The sequence below is a fragment of the Anomaloglossus baeobatrachus genome, chromosome 3 (genome assembly GCF_048569485.1).
Source record: "Anomaloglossus baeobatrachus isolate aAnoBae1 chromosome 3, aAnoBae1.hap1, whole genome shotgun sequence".
NCBI classification, from domain to species: Eukaryota; Metazoa; Chordata; class Amphibia; order Anura; family Aromobatidae; genus Anomaloglossus; species Anomaloglossus baeobatrachus.
Window position 1 is genome coordinate 268,673,340 of NC_134355.1, and position 23,848 is coordinate 268,697,187.

The 23,848-nt window shown below is 50.0% G+C and overlaps 1 protein-coding gene across 1 annotated transcript in view; it reads right to left on the minus strand.

Moving 5' to 3' along the window:
- The window catches only part of ARFGEF3 (ARFGEF family member 3), a 240,922-nt gene extending 222,126 nt beyond the window's left edge, over positions 1 to 18,796 (minus strand). Inside the window, exon 1 of the mRNA XM_075339833.1 lies at positions 18,396 to 18,796. Within this exon, the coding sequence (XP_075195948.1) occupies positions 18,396 to 18,480 (85 nt within the window). The 5' untranslated portion in view covers positions 18,481 to 18,796. The remainder of the gene's footprint in view (positions 1 to 18,395) is intronic.
- Between the last annotated feature and the right edge of the window lie 5,052 nt (positions 18,797 to 23,848).

Sequence of the window (23,848 nt, forward strand, 5' to 3'; positions counted from 1 at the left end):
CGTTTGTGAGGTATCTGCGTGTGACAGCTACATGCGATCAGGATTGAACGCAAAACCGTTGATCGCAAACACATCGTATCATTCTCTAGAATTGAGCGTTTTGTTGCAAGAACCTAGTCAATTGTAACGTGTGACATCCCTCATACGATTTTGTTGTCTGATGCTATGTGCGCAGGTGTGCGCTCTGCACCGCAGCTTAAAAAAGGTCTGCTTCAGAGCGCAGCTGAAAAGCTGCGTTCTGAAGCGCCTCACAATGTCTGTCATGCACTAATCTCTGTCAGTCCGTCACTATCTCTGTCCCTCTCTCTCTGTCCATGTCAGTCTATCCCCCTCTCTCATATACTCACCGATCCCCGATCCCTGGCGCTGCACGGCATTCACACTGCTCCGGCGCCTTTTACTGTTTTGAAAAAGCCGGCCGCCCATTAAACAATTTCGTATTCCCTGCTTTCCCCGCCCACCAGCGCCTATGATTGGTTACAGTGAGACACACCCCCACTCTGAGTGACAGGTGTCACACTGCACCCAATCACAGCAGCCGGTGGGCGTGTCTATACTGTGTAGTGAAATAAATAATTAAATAATTAAAAAAAACGGCGTGCGGTCCCCCCCATTTTTAAAACCAGCCAGATAAAGCCATACGGCTGAAGGCTGGTATTCTCAGGATGGGGAGCTCCACGTTATGGGGAGCCCCCCACCCTAACAATATCAGCCAACAGCCGCCCAGAATTGCCGCATACATTAGATGCGACAGTTCTGGGGCTGTACCCGGCTCTTCCCGATTTACCCTGGTGCGTTGGCAAATCGGGGTAATAAGGAGTTATTGGCAGCCCATAGCTGCCAATAAGTCCTAGATTAATCATGTCAGGTGTCTATGAGACACCCTCCATGATTAATCTGTAAGTTACAGTAAATAAACACACACACCCGAAAAAATCCTTTATTAGAAATAAAAACACACACATATACCCTGGTTCACCACTTTAATCAGCCCCAAAAAGCCCTCCTTGTCCGGCGTAATCCAGGATGATCCAGCGTCGCATCCAGCGCTGCTGCATGGAGGTGACCGGAGCCGCAGCACACACAGCCGCTCCGGTCACCTCCATGCAGCAAATGAACACAGCCGCGCGATCAGCTGCTGTCACTGAGGTTACCCGCGGCCACCGCTGCATCCACCGGTGGCCGCGGGTAACCTCAGTGACAGCAGCTGATCGCACGGCTGTGTTCATTTGCTGTGTGGAGGTGACCGGAGCGGCTGTGTGTGCTGCAGCTCCGGTCACCTCCATGCAGCTGCGGTGGAAGCGACGCTGGATCATCCTGGATTACGCCGGACAAGGAGGGCTTTTTGGGGCTGATTAAAGTGGTTAACCAGGGTATATGTTTGTGTTTTTATTTCTAATAAAGGATTTTTTCGGGTGTGTGTTTATTTACTGTAACTTACAGATTAATCATGGAGGGTGTCTCATAGACGCCTGACATGATTAATCTAGGACTTATTGGCAGCTATGGGTTGCCAATAACTCCTTATTACCCCGATTTGCCAACGCACCAGGGTAAATCGGGAAGAGCCGGGTACAGCCCCAGAACTGTCGCATCTAATGTATGCGGCAATTCTGGGCGGCTGTTGGCTGATATTGTTAGGGTGGGGGGCTCCCCATAACGTGGAGCTCCCCATCCTGAGAATACCAGCCTTCAGCCGTATGGCTTTATCTGGCTGGTTTTAAAAATGGGGGGAACCGCACGCCGTTTTTTTTAATTATTTAATTATTTATTTCACTACACAGTATAGACACGCCCACCGGCTGCTGTGATTGGGTGCAGTGTGACACCTGTCACTCAGAGTGGGGGCGTGTCTCACTGTAACCAATCATAGGCGCTGGTGGGCGGGGAAAGCAGGGAATACGAGATTGTTTAATGGGCGGCCGGCTTTTTCAAAACAGTAAAAGCCGCCGGAGCAGTGAGAAAGCCGTGCAGCGCCGGGGATCGGGGATTGGTGAGTATATGAGAGAGGGCTGGTAACTTCAGTTACTCAGGAGATTAACGGTCACCGGTGAGCCCTTCACTGGTGACCGCTAATCAGGGCGCGACACAGACAGAGCCGCAGCATGACCATGAAGTCGGGTGAAGTTCACCCGAGTTCATTCTGACAGTGCGGCTCTGTCTGTGTCTGCTGTCATCTGCCATTCAGCTCTGCTACATGGCTGTCTGTGTCTGCTGTTAGCGGCCATGTAGCAGAGCTGAATGGCAGATGACATAGTAAAAACGCATCCCTACACATTACACACGCTTGGCAAGTCAATAAATAAAAAAAAAAAAAAAAAAAGGTGCCCAATGCATACGTCACAGAACACATGATCTAAAGGATCGCACACACAATTGACCAATTTAACATAGACTACTAACGCTCGTGTGACAGCAAATGAACGACCAACGTGAAATCTCATAGATCCCGTATGCAACCTGGGCGTGTCACATCGCAAATGCGATTGTACAACTAATTGCAACGTGTAAAGTGGGCTTAAGAAATGAAGGTCAGTCAGTCCGAAAAATTGGGAAAACCTTGAAAGTGTCCCCAAGTGCAGTGGCAAAAACCATCAAATGCTACAAGGAAACTGGCTCACATGAGCACCGCCCCAGGAGAGTAAGAATAAGGCCTAAGCCACACGGCGAGAAAATCGGTGCGAGTGGAGTGCGATAAAACATCGCATTCCCCTCGGACCAATTCTAGCCTGTGTGTCAGCACACATGAGCGATTATTTTCTCAGCCCTAATCGGACCGAGAAAACAATCGCAGCATGCTGCGATTGTAAGCTGAGACTCTTTCTCTCGCACCCATTCAAGTGAATGGGGCGAGAGAAAAATCGCACTGCACTCGCGGTACTCCGGTGTACTGCTAGTGCAGTGCGAGAATGGCAATAGCCGGCTATGCAGGAGAGAGGGGGAGAAATCCCTCCCTCCCCTCCTGAGTGCCGGCCCACCCCCTGCAGCTGAGGTCTGCTCGCACGAACGGACCTCAGTTGCAAGGACACACGCATGACACTTGGCTCTGCTGTACTGCCAGCACGAGCCGAGTCTCATGCAAGGGGATCGCAGTAGTCCCCGTGTGGCCCCAGCCTAAGAGTCACCTCTGCTGCAGAGGATACATTTATCCCAGTCACCAGCCTCAGAAATCACAGGTTAACAGCAGCTTAGATTAGAGACCAGGTCAATGCCACACAGAGTTTTTTCTAGCAGCAGAGATCTCTATAACAACTGTTAAGAGGAGACTTTGTGCAGCAGGCCTTCATGGTAAAATAGCTGCTAGGAAACCACTGCTAAGGACAGGCAACAAGCAGATGAGACTTGTTTGGGCTAAAGAACACAAGGAATGGACATTAGACCAGTGGAAATCTGTGCTTTGGTCTGATGAGTCTAAATTTGAGATCTTTGATCTAACCACCGTGTCTTTGTGCGACGCAGAAAAGGTGAACGGATGGACTCTACATGCCTGGTTCCCACTGTGAAGCATGGAGGAGGAGATGTGATGGTGTGGGAGTGCTTTGCTGGTGACACTGTTGGGAATTTTTCAAAATTGAAGACATACTGAACCAGCATGCCTACCACAGCATCTTGCAGCAGCATGCTATTACATCCGGTTTGTGTTTAGTTGGACCATCATTTATTTTTCAACAGGACAATGACCCCAAACACACCTCCAGGCTGTGTAAGGGCTATTTGACTAAGAAGGATAGTGATGGGGTGCTACGCCAGATGACCTGGCCTCCACAGTCACCAGACCTAAACACAATTGAGATGGTTTGGGGTGAGCTGAACCACAGAGTGAAGGCAAAAGGGCCAACAAGTGCTAAGCATCTCTGGGAACTCCTTCAAGACTGTTGGAAGACCATTTCCGGTGACTACCTCTTGAAGTTCATCAAGAGAATGCCAAGAGTGTGCAAAGCAGTAATCAAAGCAAAAGGTGGCTCCTTTGAAGAACCTAGAGTATAAGACATATTTTCAGTTGTTTCACACTTTTTTGTTAAGTATTTCATTCCACATGTAATTCATAGTGTTGATGCCTTCAATGTGAATCTACAATTTTCAGAGTCAAGAAAATGAAGAAAACTCTTTGAATGTGAAGGTGTGTCCAAACTTTTGGTCTGTACTATATAAAAAATGCCTTAAGACTAACAGAAGGATGATACAGGAAAAAAAAAAAACAGTAAAAGGGAAGCCCCATCTAGGACATTCTGTGTGCCCTAATGTAACATCCACTTTCAAGGGTTATTTTCACCTTCTGCAGGAGCACACCGTTCCCTGCCTCCTAGCTTCTGTTTCCCAGGGGAAGGGATTCCCAATTCGCTTCAGAGTGAAGCATCATGGCACTGCTGACATGATCTGTATCCTCTCCAACGCTGCAAACAGAGACAGCTTCGCCATACCTCACATTTAAAAACAAGAGGGGGGAAAAAAACCCAAAACACCAGAGCAATACATTCCTTCCGAGATAGTATTATGCCCCATGGTGTAGACACACAGCTCAGGGACATCAATGCAAACACAGCTCTGCTAGATTAATAAACAGTGTGAGACTGTGACCGGGGTTATCTATGACGGCCGGTATGTCTCGCCCCGGTTGTGCTCACTCCATGATAGAAAGCAACTCCACTCCGGGGTTAATGCTGTTTCCCTACAGGCTACAGGAAGGGTTAAAAGGAAACAGGAACGAGGGCAGGTGTGCCGGGTGTGAGGGAGTGATCACATCTCCCTGAGTTCTCTGCCGGAAAGGCCCATATGTACTATTGTGGACTTGTTCTTTGAATAATAAACCGTGTGCTGTGAACCTTGGTGCCTGGATCCCGTGTCTTCTGCAGCGCAGCCGACGACGCTACCTCACATATGGTGGAGAATCGGCGGGCATGACAGCCGGTGAGGTGTAGCATTCATCCCTGGTGACCCAGCTGCGCATGTCCTGGATTCGAGCGGCTATACTACAGCCCAAACCCGGCGACGCCATGGAGGACATACTAAAGCATTTGGCTCAGGCTAATGCACAGCAGCAACAGGCTAATGCACAGCAGCAACAGACCAATGCACACCTGCTCCAATCCTTGCAAGTGCAGGAAAAAAAAATTCCAAGAACAGATGGATCAGGCCAATGCACGTCAGCAGCAAGCCTTGCAATTGCATGAAAAAAGGCACCAAGAACAGATGGTTCTCCTGGCCAAGTCGATCCGTGCCGGACCGGCAGCAACAACCCAGGGACCGGGTGACGACGGCAGCGTCCGGAAAGCGGTGAGACAAGCGTTGCAAAAGATGACCCCGGGTGATGATGTGGAAGCGTTCCTGGCGGTGTTTGAGCGGGTGGCCGAGCGGGAAAAGCTGCCGACCCCGCAGTGGGCTGAGGTATTGTCACCCTATCTGACGAGGGAACCCCAAAAAGCGTACCTGGACCTCTGTACCGAGGACGCCATTGACTATGTGACCCTGAAAGCCGAAATACTGGCTCGGTTGGGGGTGAATACCTATGTACGGGCTCAGCGGATAAATCAGTGGTTCTTTGAGGAAACCAAACCTGTACGCTCCCAGGCCTATGACTTGTTGCATCTCGTAAAAAAGTGGTTGCAGCCTGACACTCTGAGCCCGGCGCAAATGGTAGAAAGGGTAGTTGTTGACCGTTTTGTACGCACTTTACCCGTCACCATTCAACGGTGGGTTGGACAGGGCGACCCAAGTACCCTGGACCAATTAGTATGCCTGGTAGAGCGGCATGTGGCTACGCAGGACTTGATACGGGACACTGAGACTTTGCGTACCGCCCGTCGGTCCGGCCCCTCCAAGCCTAGGGCCAAGGACCCACCGCTGACACCGGTGCGCGAGTCCGCTACCGTCCCGTCTGAGGCCGCACCCTCCGTCCCTGAGGTCCGGAAAACTATGTACCCTAAACGACAACTCGTCAAGGGGGTGTCCTTCCCTATTAGATGTTGGCGGTGCCAGCGGGTGGGACATATGGAAGCCCAGTGTCCCCTCACCACGGAGCCCATGGATTGTGGGGTTACCCGACGGGGTTCAATGTATGCTCAGGTGGTGTGTACCGCTGACCTGGTCTACCCAGAGACTGAGCCCCACTTGTGCCAAATACAGGTGAATGGATGTCCGGTTACAGGCTTGTTGGATTCCGGAAGCTTAGTGACCCTTGTGCGATCAACCCTAAGGGCTAAAGTAAAGGCCACAGGACGTACCGTGGGGGTGGTTTGCATACATGGGGACCGCCGAGACTATCCCACGGGGATAGTCACCATCACAGCACCTTGCGGTCAGGTGCAACATGAGGTGGGACTTATTAATACTCTTCCCTATGATGTGATCCTAGGAAGGGATCTGCCCTATTTTTGGACTTTATGGAAGGGACCTCCTAAGTCCCCTCAGATATTGGTCAGTCCGGGACCTGAGCCCTACAATCCTGAATCCGGGACGCCTGCCGTAGGGGTCCCCATGATAGGGACAGGATGTGAACCTGATAGGTCGCCCCTAGAGGTATTGGCAGGAGAGGCTGAGACGGTCGAGCCCATCCCGGAGTTGGAGGCATCCCCGGATACGTTTGGGACAGCCCAACTCCAGGACCCTACATTAATACATGCCCGGAGTCGGGTGACAGTAGTTGACGGGGTGGCACAGCTGCCTGGTGCCCAGGTAAGATACCCCCATTTCGCTCTTAAGCAGGATTTACTCTACCGGGTAGATGAAATACGGGGCGTAGGGGTAGAGCAGTTGGTGGTGCCCCAGCCGTATCGCCGGCGGGTCCTCGACTTGGCTCATAAACACCTGATGAGTGGTCACCTAGGGGTCAAGAAAACGCAGGAGCGAATATTGCAAAGGTTCTATTGGCCCGGGGTCTTTGGGGAGGTAAAACGGTTCTGCGAAACCTGCCCGGAGTGTCAGCTTACCGCACCCCTGACCCACTTTCGCAGTCCGTTGGTACCGTTACCCATTATAGAAGTCCCTTTTGAACGGATAGGGATGGATCTGGTGGGGCCCCTCGTAAAGTCTGCTCGAGGGCACCAGCATATCCTAGTGATCGTTGACTATGCCACCCGTTATCCAGAGGCGATACCTCTCAGACATACTGCAGCAAAGCTTATAGCTCGGGAGTTGTTTGCTGTGTTCTGCCGGGTGGGGTTGCCCAAGGAGATCCTTACGGATCAGGGGACCCCATTCATGTCTAAAGTGACCAAAGAACTATGCCGGCTACTCCAGATCAAGCAGTTGCGTACGTCTGTGTATCATCCTCAGACGGACGGTTTAGTGGAACGATTCAATAAAACCCTGAAAACTATGCTCAAAAGGGTGATTTCCAAAGACTGGGATATGATGCTTCCCTATTTGATGTTTGCCATACGAGAGGTGCCACAGGCATCCACGGGGTTTTCGCCTTTTGAATTGTTATACGGGCGACATCCCCGGGGATTGTTGGACCTGGCAAAAGAAACCTGGGAGCAGGAGCCCACCCCCCATAAAAGTGTGATTGAACACATTTTGGGTATGCAGAACCGCATAAGCGCGGTCATGCCAATTGTGAAGGAGCATTTACAGGAGGCTCAGGCCGCGCAAAGCGGCCGCTACAATAGACAAGCCACCGTGCGGACCTTTAAACCCGGGGATCGGGTGTTGGTATTGATCCCCACGGCGGAGAGTAAATTCCTGGCTCAGTGGCACGGCCCCTACGAGATAAAGGAAAGAGTCAGGGTGGTTAACTATAAAGTATTGCAGCCCGGTAGGCGGAAACCTGAACAAATATACCATGTCAACTTATTAAAACCTTGGCAGGAACGGGAAAGCCTGATGGCTGTTTTCTCCCCATCTCCCTCCTCTTCGGGTCGTTCACATCCGGCTCCAGCGACCTCCGGAGAGGACGAACCGGAAGTAAGGATTGGAGAAGCCCTCACCAAGCAACAGAGGCGAGAGGCCAGACGGTTGGTTCAGCAGAACCCCGATGTCTTCTCTGAGCTGCCCGGTAGGACCAGTCTGATACGACATGATATTGTCACCGAGCCCCACCTGAAGGTACGCCTGAAGTCATACCGGGTACCGGAGGCTCGACGACAAGCCATATCGGAGGAAGTAAAGACAATGTTACGCCTGGGGGTCATCGAAAAATCCCGGAGTGAATGGGCTAGTCCGATTGTCCTAATACCAAAACCCGATGGCTCCTTAAGGTTCTGCAATGACTTTAGGAGATTGAACGAAATATCCAAGTTCGATCTCTACCCCATGCCCCGGGTGGATGAGCTGATTGATAGGCTGGGACAGGCGCGATATTTTACCACGCTCGACCTGACCAAGGGGTACTGGCAGGTGCCACTGACGGAGTCCGCCAAGGAGAAAACCGCTTTTGTTACGCCAGAGGGTCTCTTCCACTATGTTGTCTTGCCTTTTGGGTTACATGGCGCTCCGGCCACGTTCCAGAGGTTGATGGACTTAGTGCTGGAACCCCACCAGGCGTATGCATCAGCGTACCTTGATGACATCATTATTTACAGCTCCGATTGGCAGACCCACTTGGAACAGGTACAAGCGGTGGTGGACGCGCTTCGAACAGCCGGATTGACAGCCAATCCCAAGAAATGTGCATTGGGTCTCACGGAAGCCCGCTACTTGGGCTACGTGATAGGCCAAGGAGTGATTAAGCCCCAAATTAACAAGGTTGAGGCGATCCAGAAGTGGCCTAGACCCCTGACCACGAAGCAGGTTAGGGCCTTCCTGGGTATCGTGGGGTACTACAGGAGGTTTGTAAAAGATTTTGCGGGACTATCAGCCCCCTTGACGGACCTTCTCAAAGGCAAGAAGTCCGTCATGGTGCGCTGGACTCCGCAGGCCGAGGACTCCTTCCGGGCCCTGAAGGAGGTCCTGTGCGGACAGCCCGTTCTGGTCAACCCTGATTTCCGGAAGGAGTTCATAGTACAGACTGACGCCTCGGAGGTCGGCCTGGGGGCAGTGCTGTCTCAGGTGGTTCAGGGGGAGGAACACCCCGTCACCTTCTTGAGTAGGAAGCTCACCCCTCCCGAGCGGAATTATAGCGTAGTGGAGAAGGAGTGCCTGGCGATCAAGTGGGCCTTGGAGTCCCTACGCTATTACCTGCTGGGACGTCAGTTTCGCTTGGTGACGGATCACTCTCCACTGGTCTGGATGAGGTCCGCCAAGGAACGGAATGCCCGGGTTATCCTTTCTCTGCAGAACTTCCGGTTTACGGTTGAACACCGGGCCGGTAGGTTGCAGGGCAACGCCGATGCCTTGTCCCGCGGCCCGTGTTTGATGGCAGGAGTTCAACCCCGCACGCTTGAACTGAGGGGGGGGATATGTGAGACTGTGACCGGGGTTATCTATGACGGCCGGTATGTCTCGCCCCGGTTGTGCTCACTCCATGATAGAAAGCAACTCCACTCCGGGGTTAATGCTGTTTCCCTACAGGCTTCAGGAAGGGTTAAAAGGAAACAGGAACGAGGGCAGGTGTGCCGGGTGTGAGGGAGTGATCACATCTCCCTGAGTTCTCTGCCGGAAAGGCCCATATGTACTATTGTGGACTTGTTCTTTGAATAATAAACCGTGTGCTGTGAACCTTGGTGCCTGGATCCCGTGTCTTCTGCAGCGCAGCCGACGACGCTACCTCACAACAGATACAAACCACACTCAGGTTACTCATATTATCACAGCACAACAATGTTTTTGCTACTGAGGGTAAAACATGTGTTCTTTACTAATTTGAACATGCTGATTCCAAATATGAACTCAGAATTTGCACAGCACGTCCAGATTTTGAGTTATACTTACAAAAGGCCATACGCCTATTCAGGCATTGTTGAAGATATTCTTACACACATTCGTTGACCTCCCCGGACCTATCCGGGCATGTCCAGACAGGTATGGGAGCTGATATCAGCACTAACCAGTTATGGCTATATGTAGGACCTATCCAGACATGTCTGGGAGCTGATGTCAGCATTAACCAGTTATGGCTATATATAGGGAGTGCTGACACCAGATTTACAGACAACTGTTGGACAGTGTTCAATAAAGTTTTCTTTTAAAGCTAGTAGTGCGATTTATCTGGATTACAATGAATAGACGTAAATGTCTTAACGACCCGGACAATTTTTGTTATGTTTGCGGGAAATTTATTACGTTTGATCAACGCAAGAATTTGACCAGAAGAGTAAGAGTTGCTTACAAGTATTATTTTGATTGTCAAGTAGGAGATCAGGATAAAAACTGGGCACCTCATGTGTGTTGCACTGTGTGCTACTCTGGGCTAACGCAATGGTTGAATGGGAAAAGAAAAGGATTGACATTTGCAGTGCCCATGGTTTGGCGTGAACAGAAAGATCATAGTTCGGACTGTTATTTCTGTATGACTAAAATTGCCGGATATTCAAAGAGGAATAAATCACAAATTGTGTACCCTGACTGTGAGTCTGCTCGTAAGCCATTACCACACGATGCGGAGAATCCAGTGCCTGTTCCTCCTCCACCAGCCGCTGCTACTGAGACAGACAGTGATAGCTCAGATCCTAATAAAAAAGATGATGGCAGCAATGATGAATTTCATGCCCAAGAAGATCAGGAATATCAGAAGAGTAAGCCACACCTACTAAACCAATCTGATTTAGATGATCTGATACGAGATCTGTCGTTGTCTAAAGAGAAATCAGAACTGTAAGGCTATGTGCCCACGCTGCGGATTTACCGCGGATTTTGCCGCGGATTTCCCGAAAATCTGCAGCAGCGGCACTTCCAAGCCATTTCAATGGCATTTTGGAAATGCTGTGTCCATGCTGCGGATTTTTCCGCTGCGGATTTGCCGCGGATTTTGATCCGGAAAAATCTGCAGCATGTCAATTGTTTGTTGCAGATTTGGTGCGGATTTTGGGTATAGAATGGGGAAAAAAAAAAAAAATCCGCATCAAGATCCGCGACAAATCCGCGGTAAATCCGCGGCAAATCCGCGGGTGCGGATTTGCCGCGAAAGTCGCGGATTTTCATGCAGAAAAATCCGCAGGTACATTCTACCGTGGACACATAGTCTTAGACTTCAGCAATGGAATTTGTTACAAGAAGGCACATCAATATCACACTTTCGTTATCGACACAAAAAGTTAGCTTCATACTATGTCATGGAAAATGGTGTCTGCTTCTGTACTGATGTGAATGGGCTTATGCTAGAGTTGGGTTGTAGACATTTTCCAGATCAATGGAGACTGTTCATAGACTCTAGTAAAGCAAGCTTGAAAGCTGTTCTGTTGCACAATGGCAATGAAAAGCCATCTGTCCCCATTGCACATGCGGTTGGAATGAAAGAGACCTATGCTTCTATGCAGATCATTCTGAAATTGATTAAATATTCAGAACATCAATGGAACATTTGTGCTGACCTCAAAGTTGTTGCACTAGTCCTTGGTTTGCAGGTAGGTTACACTAAGCATATGTGCTTTCTGTGCCTATGGAACAGTCGAGATGACAACAACCATTATAAAATTAAACGGTGGCCCAATAGAGATGAACATAAGATTGGTAAGCACAATGTTCAACACGAATCACTTGTCGATCCACTTAAAGTTTATCTTCCACCTCTTCACATTAAACTAGGACTAATGAAAAATTTTGTAGTAGCAATGGATCGTCAAGGGAATGGATTTAAGTATCTGAAGGAAAAGTTTAGTGCATTGAAAACTGAGGCCAAACTCAAAGCAGGAATCTTTATTGGTCCTGAAATCCACCAACTAATCCATGATGAAATCTTCAAGAAATAACTCACCCCACTTGAACTAACTGCATGGGATGCATTTATATTAGTAGTTCAAAACTTCCTTGGAAACGAAAGAGCAGAAAACTATGCTGAACTAATAGACAATATGCTTCAAGCATACGAAATGCATGGTGCCCGAATGTCATTGAAAATGCATTTCCTACATTCACATCTTGACTTCTTTCCTCCAAATATGGGTAATGTCAGTGACGAACATGGTGAGAGATTCCACCAGGACATTTCTACTAGGGAAAAAAGATACCCAGGTCGCTTTAACCCCAACATGATGGGCGATTACTGCTGGTTTTTGCAACGGGCCACTAGGACCACTCACAAGCGCAAAAGCAAGTGCCTGAAGCACTTTTAAAAGTACTCTGCTGAGTTGAAGGCGATTTCTTAGGCTACTATAAGTGATTTTTAAGTTTTTTGGTTTATTTACCTATACTTCTTTTTCAATAAAAATGATAATACATGTTGTGAAACTGTGGGACATAACGATTCTGTATCTTTATTAATTGCTTATTTTAATTTTCACAAAAATTGGAATAACTTAATATCCTGACGTGCTACAAAAAAAACTAACTTCAGATTTGGATTCAGCGCATTCGATTTAGTGTAGCGCACATGGTTTTTGCCAAGTAGCAGACAAAAAGTGTTTATTTGTTGTGCTGTGTTATGTTCCTATTCCCTCTTCTTCACTGCCAGCCAGGTAACCAGAGGCTCTTACGTGACTCAAGTCCTAGGAGAACCTTTGGTCTTTACAAAAAATGAGTAGTGGAGGAAGGACCCTTTGGCTCTTTCCTCCAACTTTATATACAGCTGCATCTGTGGCCTTAGGGATAGCTTCCCAAATACGGAACAGTACCACTGGATCCAGGACGGCTGGCCTTTGCAGCATCTGATAAACTCCAAGATCAAGATCGCTGAATTCGCACTCCAGCAATCCGGCCACATCCAGAGCAGTGCTTACAAGAAATGTAGAAAAGAAGCTTGTAAGCACTTTGCATGGTAAGCTAGGCTATGAGCATTAAACAATAACCTTAAAAAATACCTACATTCTTGAGAACAGATGAATTTTAAATGACAAGAAAACTGCAAATTTGCCTGTTTTTACAGCACTTTGCAATTTCACTCATGAAACGACATAAGACAACTCTATCCAGCAGCTCTGAAAAACCCTTACAGGTGGTACAGAATGCTGCATCTTCATATAGCACCATTATTGTGTGGTCAGACATTCAGTAACAACTCGCCTGAGCTGAATATTTACAGTGCCTTCGAAAAGTATTCGGACCCAGTGTACTTTTCTACGTTACGCCCACAAACTTAAATGTATTTTACTGTATTGGGGTTTTATGTGATATACTAACACTAAAGGGGGCTTTACACGCTACGACATCGCTAATGCGAACTCGTTGGGGTCACGGAATTGGTGACGCACATCCGGCCGCATTAGCGATGCCGTTGCATGTGACACTGATGAGCGATTTTGCATCGTTGCAAAAATGTGCAAAATCGCTCATCGGTGACATGGGGGTCCATTCTCAAAAATCGTTACTGCAGCAGTAACAAGGTTGTTCCTCGTTACTGCGGCAGCACACATCGCTCCGTGTGACACCACAGGAACGAGGAAGCTCTCCTTACCTGCCTCCTGGCCGCTATGCGGAAGGAAGGAGGTGGGCGGGATGTTACGTCCCACTCATCTCCGCCCCTCCGCTGCTATTGGGCGGCCGCTGAGTGACGTCGCTGTGACGCCGCACGGACCGCCCCCCTTAGAAAGGAGGCGGTTCGCCGGTCACAGCGACGTCGCCGGGCAGGTAAGTATGTGTGACGGGTCTGGGCGATGTTGTGCGGCACGGGCAGCGATTTGCCCGTGTCGCGCAACAGATGGGGGCGGGTACCCACACTAGCGATATCGGGACCAATATCGCAGTGTGTAAAGCCCGCTTAAGTATCAAATATTGGTAAATGTAAAGGAAATGATACATGGGTTTCTAAATACTTTAAATATATAAATCTGAAAATTGTGAGGTGCATTTGTATTCAAACCCCCCTGAGTCAATACTTTGTAGGACCACCTTCTACTGCAATTCTTGCTGTACGTCTTTGTGGGATGTATCTACCAACTTTCCACATCTAGAGTTGACCTGTTTGCTCATTTCTCTTTGTATAAATAGCTCTAGCTCAGTGAGATTGGATGAAGAGGTTTGTAAACAGCAACTTTCTAGTCTGACCACAGATTCTCAATGGGATTTAGGTCTGGACTGTGACTGGGCCATTCACACACATGAATATGCTTTTCTCTATACCTTTCCATTGTAGCGCTGGCAGTATGGTTAGGGTCGTTATCGTGCTGGAAGGTGAATTTACACCCCAGTCTCAAATCTTTTCCAAACTCTGACAGGTTTCCTTCAGGATTGTACTCTATTTAGCGCCATCAACCCTGGCCAGTTTCCCTGTTCCCGCTGGAGAAAGGCACCCCCACAGCACGATGCTGGCACCGTCATGTGTGATGATGGGGATGGTGTCTTCAGGGTGATGTGCAGAGTTAGTTTTCCGACATACAGCGTTTTGCAATTATCCCAAAAAGTTTTACTTTGTTCTCATCTAATCAGAGAATCTTCTTCCACATGATAGCTGTGTCTCCTGCATGGAATTTTGTCATCAATACTTCTTATGGCTTGCTTTACAGCTCCTCTACAGTGACAAGGAGCTTCATTTCTGCTTCTCTAATTAGTGCTCTCCTTGCTTGGGATGTCGGTTTAGATGGTGAACCATGTCTTGGTGTAACGCCCATACCGGCGTCCCCGTGCTGTCCTGTCACCCTCCCCCGGTGGGGACATCTGTTCTCTTACTTGCCTAGCCACCCTGCGGTGGCCGCCCCGTCCCACTGTCTTAGTCCATGCTGCTGTCTCCCAGAGCCTGTGTACACCTCCTCACAGGCTTCCTGATAACGCCCCTTTTCTTAAAGGGCCAGCACACCTCGACCAGACGTGCCTGTCAGGTCAGCTAAGAGGTTTCAGGTATTTAAGGCACCCCCCCTCTTAAGGGAGGTGCCTGGGCAGCGAGCTAGTTACATTTCTACTTCTCAGGTCTCACTGTGCTGCTGCTGTCATTGTGCTGAATTCTGGTGCCGACATTTATATTTTAGTCCTGTCTCAGTTTGCTGACCTGCTGCCACCATCCACGCCGACTGGGTACCACGATACCCGCCACTGCAAATATCCATGCCAGTCTCTGCTCCAATCATCCATCCATGTCGGACAGATCCACGACTCCGCCTGCTGTTGTTGTCATTACTATCAGAGATTGTATTGTGTGCATGGCGCCAGCTGCCTGGGTCCTGCAGATCCCCTGGGGTTGCTTTCTGCCAGCTGCTTACTAGCTTGTGTACCTGCTGCCACCTTCGGTAGAGGTAGTGAAGACATGGCGGCTGGTCCAGTTCGCTCCCCCAAGGCAAGTAAAAGGTACCTTTGGTCAAGGGGACCTCTAATACAGTGCTTGCCCCGCGAGCATAAACACTTTGTAGTTTACAGTTGTGCCATACTTCTTCCATTTTTGGATAATGGATTGAACAGTGCTCCGTGAGATTTTCAGAGCTTGGGATATTTTATTAGAACCTGACCTTGCTTTACTCTTCTCCACTTTATCCCTGACCTGTCTGATGTGTTCTTTGGTATTCCTGATGCTACTTGATCCCTAATGTTCTCAAGCAAACCTCTGAGGCCTTCACAGAACAGCTGTAGTTATACTGAGAATAAATTACACCACGGTGGACTCAATATATAATTAGGTGACTTCCTAAAGCAATTGGCCACTCAGGATTTATTTTAGGAGCCTCACACTACAGGGAGCTGAATACTAATGCACGTCACAATATTCATATTTGTAAAATATTTAGAAAACCATCCAAACCATCATTTTCTTTACACTTCACAAATATTTGCAACATTGTGTGGGTAAAGTACGGTATATAAAGTACATTTATGTTTGTGGGTGTAACGGTAAAAAAAAAAAAAAAAAAAAGTGAAAAGTTCACAGGGTATGAATACTTTTTCAAGGCACTGTAGTGAAATGTTCAGTAAACAGATGGAAAACTTTTACAATGTGTTACTTTCTAAACTGCTAGTAAATCCATCATTTATTTGTAGGTGTAAATGGACTGTCCCTTTCAGAAGACCTTCTTTCATAGACTACAGTAGCAATATAAAAAAGAAAACAATCCAAGTATTATTTGCCCTTGGGCTCCGTTTCTAGGAGGAGTATTTGGTGACTTTTTGGTGCAGATTTTTGGGAGCATTTCTTCACCTATTCTGTAGATTAAACTGCAGGTACTTATATTTTTGTCATCGTGTCTAAGTGCATGCGTTTCTAGCGCTTTTTGATACTGCTGTTTTGTCTACTTTTGATATGTCATGTTATAAATAAAGCTGCTTTGTTTTTGATACTTCCTGGAATTTGGCTTTGACAAAGCTTTCATATAGTCGTGTGCGGATTACACGCGTTTTTAGTGTATTTCCGCCATCAAAACACCCTAAAGATATTTACTATGGGAACTTAAAGGGGTATTCCCACCTAAAAGATCCTATGCTAATATGTAGTGGGTGTAATAATAAGAATATTAGCAAATACCTCCAATTAGAAATGTACTATAGTTCTTCTGCTATAGCTATGTCTCTTACCTCATGTGCAGGCATTACAGCATAGGTATCCATGGTTACGACCACTAATATAGTGACAGTCACTAGTGGTCGTAACCATGGACACCTAAGCTACTGCAATGCCCTGCACATGAGGTTAGCGACGTATCTAATATTATTATTACACCTATTATATATTGGGATAGGATTTTGGAGGCTAAAGGCGGCGTTACACGCTATATATAGATATATCGTACGATCGCATGAGCGATCGTCCCCGCCCCCGTTGTTTGTGCGTCAAAGGGCAATTGCCCGTGGCGCACAATGTCGATAACCCTCGTCACATATACTTACCTGCCTAACAATGTCGCTGTGGGCGACGAACATCCTCTTCCTGAAGGGGGAGGGACGTTCGGCATCACAGTGACGTCACACAGTGGCCGCCCAATAGAAGCGGAGATGAGCTGCCGGAACATCCCGCCCACCTCCTTCCTTCCTCATTGCTGGCGGGACGCAAGGAAGCTGTGTTCATTGTTCCCAGGGTGTCACACGTAGCGATGTGTGCTGCCACGGGAACCACAAACAACCGGCGCACAGAAGGAGGAGCGACATTATGAAAATGAACGACGTGTAAACGAGCTACGATAAGGTGAGTATCTTTGCTCGTTAACAGTCGTTCGGACGTGTCACACGCTACGACATCTATAACGATGCCGGATGTGCGTCACAAATTCCGTGACCCAGACGACATATCGTAGCGTGTAACGCCACCCTGAAACCCTGTTTTGCTCATTGCTATCACAGCCTATGAAAGAAAGTTTTCTGAAAGAGGACAAGCCCCCAAAGCAGAGTTCATCCATGGACCATACTTGTATTGCATTACCTGGCTCGACCGGTCTATTGACCTAACTACATATATCTTGGAGGCAATTTGCTCATGTAAGGACACAGCCAACAGGCCAGGTATTGCTATCTATGTGCACAGGAGTGAATTTGGCCACAGCTTCCCTCCACGTATCATACAGGCCAAGCATTAGTCCTAGACACAGGGGAAAAATGACCATGGCTCAGTCTATTTGTAGCTCATCATAATCAAACATTTATTGATGATAATAACAGATACGGATAGTTGGGGGATTATTTTGGGGTGAACTCAGGATTACTGCACATTTTGAATTTGCACATATTAGATAAAAAGAAATTGGCCTTCAGGCCTGGATCTTCCAGTCATGGATGGAGGCCTCCTGCACATGACCATGGATATGGGGCACAGGCCATCTTTGGTGGCATGGAAAGATCAGTATTTTGCGCCGTATCTAAAGGGAACCTGTCACCAGGTCTAAAGGGTCCAGTTCTTTGCTCCCGAGTATTCCGTTTTATTAATTCCGCCATACGCTTCCACAGGTATGGGCCTTTTAATGTTGTGTAGTGCATATGACGAGGCTTTGTATCAGCGTTCCTCTACACTGGTCACACATATTACTCATCAAGCCAATGCATTACAATGAATAGTGAATTCCAGACGGGAGGACGTAGATTGCATATTCCCAAATTTCTGAACCATGTCAATAGAAGTCAGTGACATCACCAAAATGTCACAGGTTTCCATAGCAACCACCTGAAGATATGGAGATAGCTAGATGAACGGAAGACGCGGGGCTGCCACTAATGGCAGAATACCCTGGGCAATGGTGGCACAGGGATCAGGGAGCTGCTGGACCTGCTTTTTCCTACAGTAGGGGATGAGCCTGTGCTTAATAATACAACATGGATTCCTTGTGGAGAGTCATCACTCCTCATAGGAGCGATCAGACCTATGCCATGGAGAAAGTTTAGGATGTACAGGGCAGAGCATGGCAGCCTCTCTGGCCAGGACCTGCCTCACACATACAGGACACATCTGTCATCATTCATGTGGCCTCCACCTGACAAGCAGCACTGAAGCAGGCAGCCATCATCTGTCAGAGCCCACTCACCGATGGCCAGGGCACACGTATCCTTGATAGCCCTGTGCTTGTTGCCAGTGGCTTCCTTCTGCAGCTTTCTCAGGATCTCTTCCATGTTTACTGACGGGATGATGATGATGATGATGCCGAGCAGCAGACACGGCTAAGCCCAGGGTTTAATGATGTCCCAGCCCCCTCTGATAGGAGGTCTCAGTACGCAGCATCCCCGGCTCCCACTGCTGATGAATCATCACACGGCTCCGGGCACAGCACACACATGGCTGGGGAAGAGTCCCCGGCAGGGGGCGGGAGGAGGAGACGGCTCCCCCCGCTAATTATTCGATTAGGAAATCCTGCTATAGGCTTGTGCAGGAACGAAGAAACCATTGAGCAAAGGAGGGGGAGCGGTGAGGGATTTCCTGTGGGAGGATTGTGTACGTATTGGCTGTGGGAGCTAGGTGTGTGTGAGCATGCTCAGGAGCTGTCACCTGCCGAGGCTCCATATTGACATGCTCAGGAGCTGTCACCTGCCGGGGGTCCGTATGGGCCCACACGCTCAGGAGCTGTCACCTGCCAGGGCTCCGTATCCGCCCATACGGACAGGAGCTGTCACCTGCCGAGGGTCCATATTGACATGCTCAGGAGCTGTCACCTGCCGGGGTCCGTATGGGCCCACACGCTCAGGAGCTGCTGTCGCGGGCGGAGGAGGGGACGCCGCGCTCTCCCACTGCTTGGGTCCGGCTGCCGCCGCTGCAGCGGCCTCTGCTGCTCGGTGGCTCGAGCGATGGGCCGGATCCCGGGGACTCGAGCGGCACTCCTCGCCCGTGAGTGAAAAGGGGATTGGTTTTGGGGGATTTATTGTCCGTGACGCCACCCACGGTTGTGGTGATTGTGTGGACACCACCGCTGCTCTGGATGGGGATCCCGGGAGTGATGGTATGGAGCAGCTAGATGTTGGTTTGCCCCTCCGTGGGTAGGGGGTTTGGTAGTCCCGGGGCCCGATGATGGAGAGTTAGGATGGTTGACAGGCGGGTTATGGGGCCTGTTGAGGTGCAGGGGCGCAGGGGCAGTGCTGTGCCGCACGGCACGGAGGTACTCACTCAGCCCAAGGATGATGACACAGTTCACGGTAAACAAACGGCTGGTTGGACGGCTCCCTCGGACGGCTGCGGTGTTGATGTTCCCTGCAAGTAAGCGGTGACTGTCTCTTTCCTGCACCTAAATACGGTTGTTGGTAGCGATGGATTCCCACCGGTAACCCGCTCCCCAGCTTGGATATGAGCCGGAGGAGCCCCTCTTTTGCCCGCAGGCGCTGGCCCTGAGAAACTGGTGCCTTGGCGGTGGCGGTGTCTCTCCAATATGGTTGGACGGTTGCCTTTAATCGGGACTTTGGCTGTTGGGAGACCCAGGAGGTCCCCTTCACTGACGGATTTGGCAAATTCACGGCGACTCCTAGCCTTGCCGGGATCCGAAAGGCCCCTGCCAATGGTGCTGGCTTCTCTTCGTATACCGCTCCGGTACCGCCGGGCCACCACCCGTCCACGGTCCTTTCGGCAACCTCCGATCAGCCTCTCCTGCAGACGGTCACCACCGTCTGCCAACCTTGCTGTCTCAGTCCGGGGCACACACCCGGACCAACTTCAGGCTCTGTTGCTGTCACCTTCTCTTCCACTTTTACTCCTCTCTAGCTCCTCTACCACTTCACTCTAACCTCAACTTCAGCTCCAACTAATCTGCCTGGTTTTCCCGCCTCCAGGGCTGTGAACTCCTCGGTGGGCGGAGCCAACTGCTTGGCCCACCCCCTGGTGTGGACATCAGCCCCTGGAGGAAGGCAACAAGGGTTTTGTGTTCTGACCTTGGTGTTCCTGCAGGGAATGTGGGGTGTGTGGTGGTGTCATGACCTGTGACCCCTGGCTTGCCCAGGGCGTCACATTGTCACCTGCCGGGGGTCCGTATGGGCCCACACGCTCAGGAGCTGTCACCTGCCGGGGCTCCGTATCGGCCCATACGGTCAGGAGCTGTCACCTGCCGAGGGTCCATATTGACATGCTCAGGAGCTGTCACCTGCCGGGGTCCGTATCGGCCCATATGGTCAGGAGCTGTCACCTGCCGAGGGTCCATATTGACATGCTCAGGAGCTGTCACCTGCCGGGGGTCCGTATGGGCCCACACGCTCAGGAGCTGTCACCTGCCGGGGGTCCATATCGACCCATACGCTCAGGAGCTGTCACCTGCCGAGGGTCCATATTGACATGCTCAGGAGCTGTCACTTGCCGGGGTCCGTATGGGCCCACACGCTCAGGAGCTGTCACCTGCCGAGGGTCCATATTGACACGCTCAGGAGCTGTCACCTGCCGAGGGTCCATATTGACACGCTCAGGAGCTGTCACCTGCCGATGGTCCATATTGACATGCTCAGGAGCTGTCACCTGCCTTTGTGTGTGTGTGTGTGTGTGTGGGTGGGCCCTCATACTCATTAGCTGTCACCTGCCCTGGTATCTGTGTGGGCCTTCACACTCAGGAGCTGTCTCCTGCCAGGGTGTCCATGTGGATCCACCCCCTCAGCAGCTGTCACCGCCCGGGTGTCTGTGCGGGCCCTCATTCTACTTAGCTGTCACCTGCCCAGGTGACCGTATGGGCCCACACGCTCAGGAGCTATCACCTGACCTAGTGTCCATGTGGGCTCTCATGCTCAGGAGCTGCCACCATTGTACCTATTACTAGACCTGAGGGCCCCCATTAAAGAGCCAGTGTACCTATTACTAGACCTGAGGACCCCCATTTCAGAGCCATTGTACCTATTACTAGACCTGAGGGCCCCCATTAAAGAGCCAGTGTACCTATTACTAGACCTGAGGACCCCCATTTCAGAGCCATTGTACCTATTACTAGACCTGAGGGCCCCCATTAAAGAGCCAGTGTACCTATTACTAGACCTGAGGACCCCCATTTCAGAGCCATTGTGTGCCGCCCCCGTGCCAGCAGCCGCCGCTGTTTGGATCCAGGCCTTCAGGGGTGGTGGCTCGAGGGTCTCCGGACCCGGCGGTCTCGTGGACACGCCGAATAAATGGGGGGATGTAGATGTACGGGCTAGGCCGTAGTAAGTTCGTGACACCACCCACGGTGTGTGATGAGGTGGGACACCACCGCTGCTGTTATGGGGCACCCGAGAGAGATGTTGTGCAGCAAGTTGTTAACCTCTCCGTGGGTAGGGATGGTGGCCCTGGGACCCAGTGGTTCGGTGCAGGGGGTGGCGACCGCAGGGGGTGCTGGTGTACTCACTGTTAGAAAACACACAAGTCTCTGGTAAATCAAGGTGATGGTGGCCGGTTGCGTTCTGGTCCCCCACCCGGCTGGTGGTCTCTATCCTTTTCCTGCACTGCTGTGTGTAAGGTGGACTTTCCTAGTGTGAAACTCAGGAGTCCGCTCCCGGCTGGATGTAGCCTAAGGAGCCGTGCCCGCAGACGCTGGCCCGTGGGATCCATGGGCCCTGGCGGTGACCTCTTATCCCTAATCGGTGGGCTGTTGTCTTCTATGAGAGACTTTGGGTGGGACAGGACCTCTAGTCCTGGCCTCAATAGGTTAATTAACCAGTGCCACTTGATTCTGGTCCTGGCTTCAGGGTCTGAGTACCCGCTTTGTGCTTCGGTTTCCGTGTCTGTTCCCCGTGTCGGTACCAGCGGGCTATAACCCTGTCCCGGTCCACCTCGGTTCCACCGAGCCGTCTTCCCGTCTCCTGCTGACGGAGACCACAGTCTGCCTCCTAGCCAGTGGCACCTGGGCTCCTACTCTGGTACCGTTCAACTTGAACTTCCCTGCTGGAGCTACACTTAGCTCCAGCCCACACTCCTCTCCAAACTGAACCCTCAGCTTTATCTCACTGATCTGCTGTTTTTCCCACCCCGGGCTGTCTAAACCCCTGGGTGGGCGTGTCCCAACCGCCTGGTCACGCCCACTGCTGTGTCTATCTTTCCCTGAGGGGGGGGGGGGACTAGGGTTTTCTGGTTGGCTGATTAAACAGCCAGTGTATCTATTACTAGACCTGTGGGCCCCCATTAAAGAGCCAGTATACCTATTACTAGACCTTAGGGGCCCCATTACAGAGCCATTGTACCTATTAGTAGACCTGAGGGCCCCCATTACAGAGCCATTGTACCTATTAGTAGACCTGAGGGGCCCCATTACAGAGCTAGTGTCCCTATTACCAGACTTGAGGACCCCCATTACAGAGCCAGTGTACTTATCACTAAACCTGACAAGTGAAGACTCCCTTTACAGAGCCAGTGTCCCCATCACTAGACCCAAGGGTCCCCATTACAGAGTCTGTGTACAGTGTTTTGCAAAAGTATTCATGTCTTTGGCTTTCTACCTATTTTTTCTTACATTAAATCCTGTGTTTAAATATTTTTATAATCCGATTTATTTGTGATGCATCTAAGTTTGGGAAGTGAAGTGAGGAAAATATAGGCAAAAGTTAAATTTGTGGGATAAAATAAATAAAAATTGCAATGTGCTTTTGTTTTCACCCCTTTTGCTATGATGCACCTACAAATTTCAGGTGCAAGCAATTACCTTCATAAATCACTTGCTTAGTGAAATGAAGTCCACCTGTGTGCAATCTAAAGGCCCCTTTACACACTGCAACATCTCAAACGACATCGCTGTAACATCACCGGTTTTGTGACGTAATAGCGACCTCCCCAGCGACATTGCAGTGTGTGAAACACATCAGCGACCTGGCCCCTGCTGTGAAGTTGCTGATCGCTACAAATCGTTCAGGACCATTCTTTGGTCCTTTGTTTCCCGCTGTGCAGCAAAGTCTCAGTGTGTAAAGGGGACTTAAAACAATGGAAACGAGTCATGTGTCACAATATCTGCCAATCACTATTCTCTGTCAGTCGGTCTCTCCCTCTCGGTCTCTATTCTCTCTCTGTCGGTCCGTCACTATTTCTGTCCCTCTCTCACAGTCTGTCGGTCATTTTCCCCTCCTCTCTCATACTCACCGATCCCCGGCGCAGCGCTGCACGGCATTCACACTGCTGCGGCGGCTTTTCCTCTTTTGAAAAAGCGGTCCGCTCATTAAACAATTTCGTATTCCCTACTTTCCCCGCCCACAGGCGCCTATGATTGGTTGCAGTGAGACACGCCCCATGCTGAGTGACAGGTGTCTCACTGCACCCAATCACAGCAGCCGGTGGGCGTGTCTATACTGTGCAGTGAAATAAATAATTAAATAATTAAAAAAACTGGCGTTCGGTCCCCCCCAATTTTAATACCAGCCAGATAAAGCCATACGGCTGAAGGCTGGTATTCTCAGGATGGGGAGCTCCCCGTTATGGGGAGCCCCCCAGCCTAACAATATCAGTCAGCAGCCGCCCAGAATTGCCGCATACATTATATGCGACAGTTCTGGGGCAGTACCCGGCTCTTCCCGATTTGCCCTGGTGCGTTGGCAAATCGGGGTAATTAAGAGTTATTGCCAG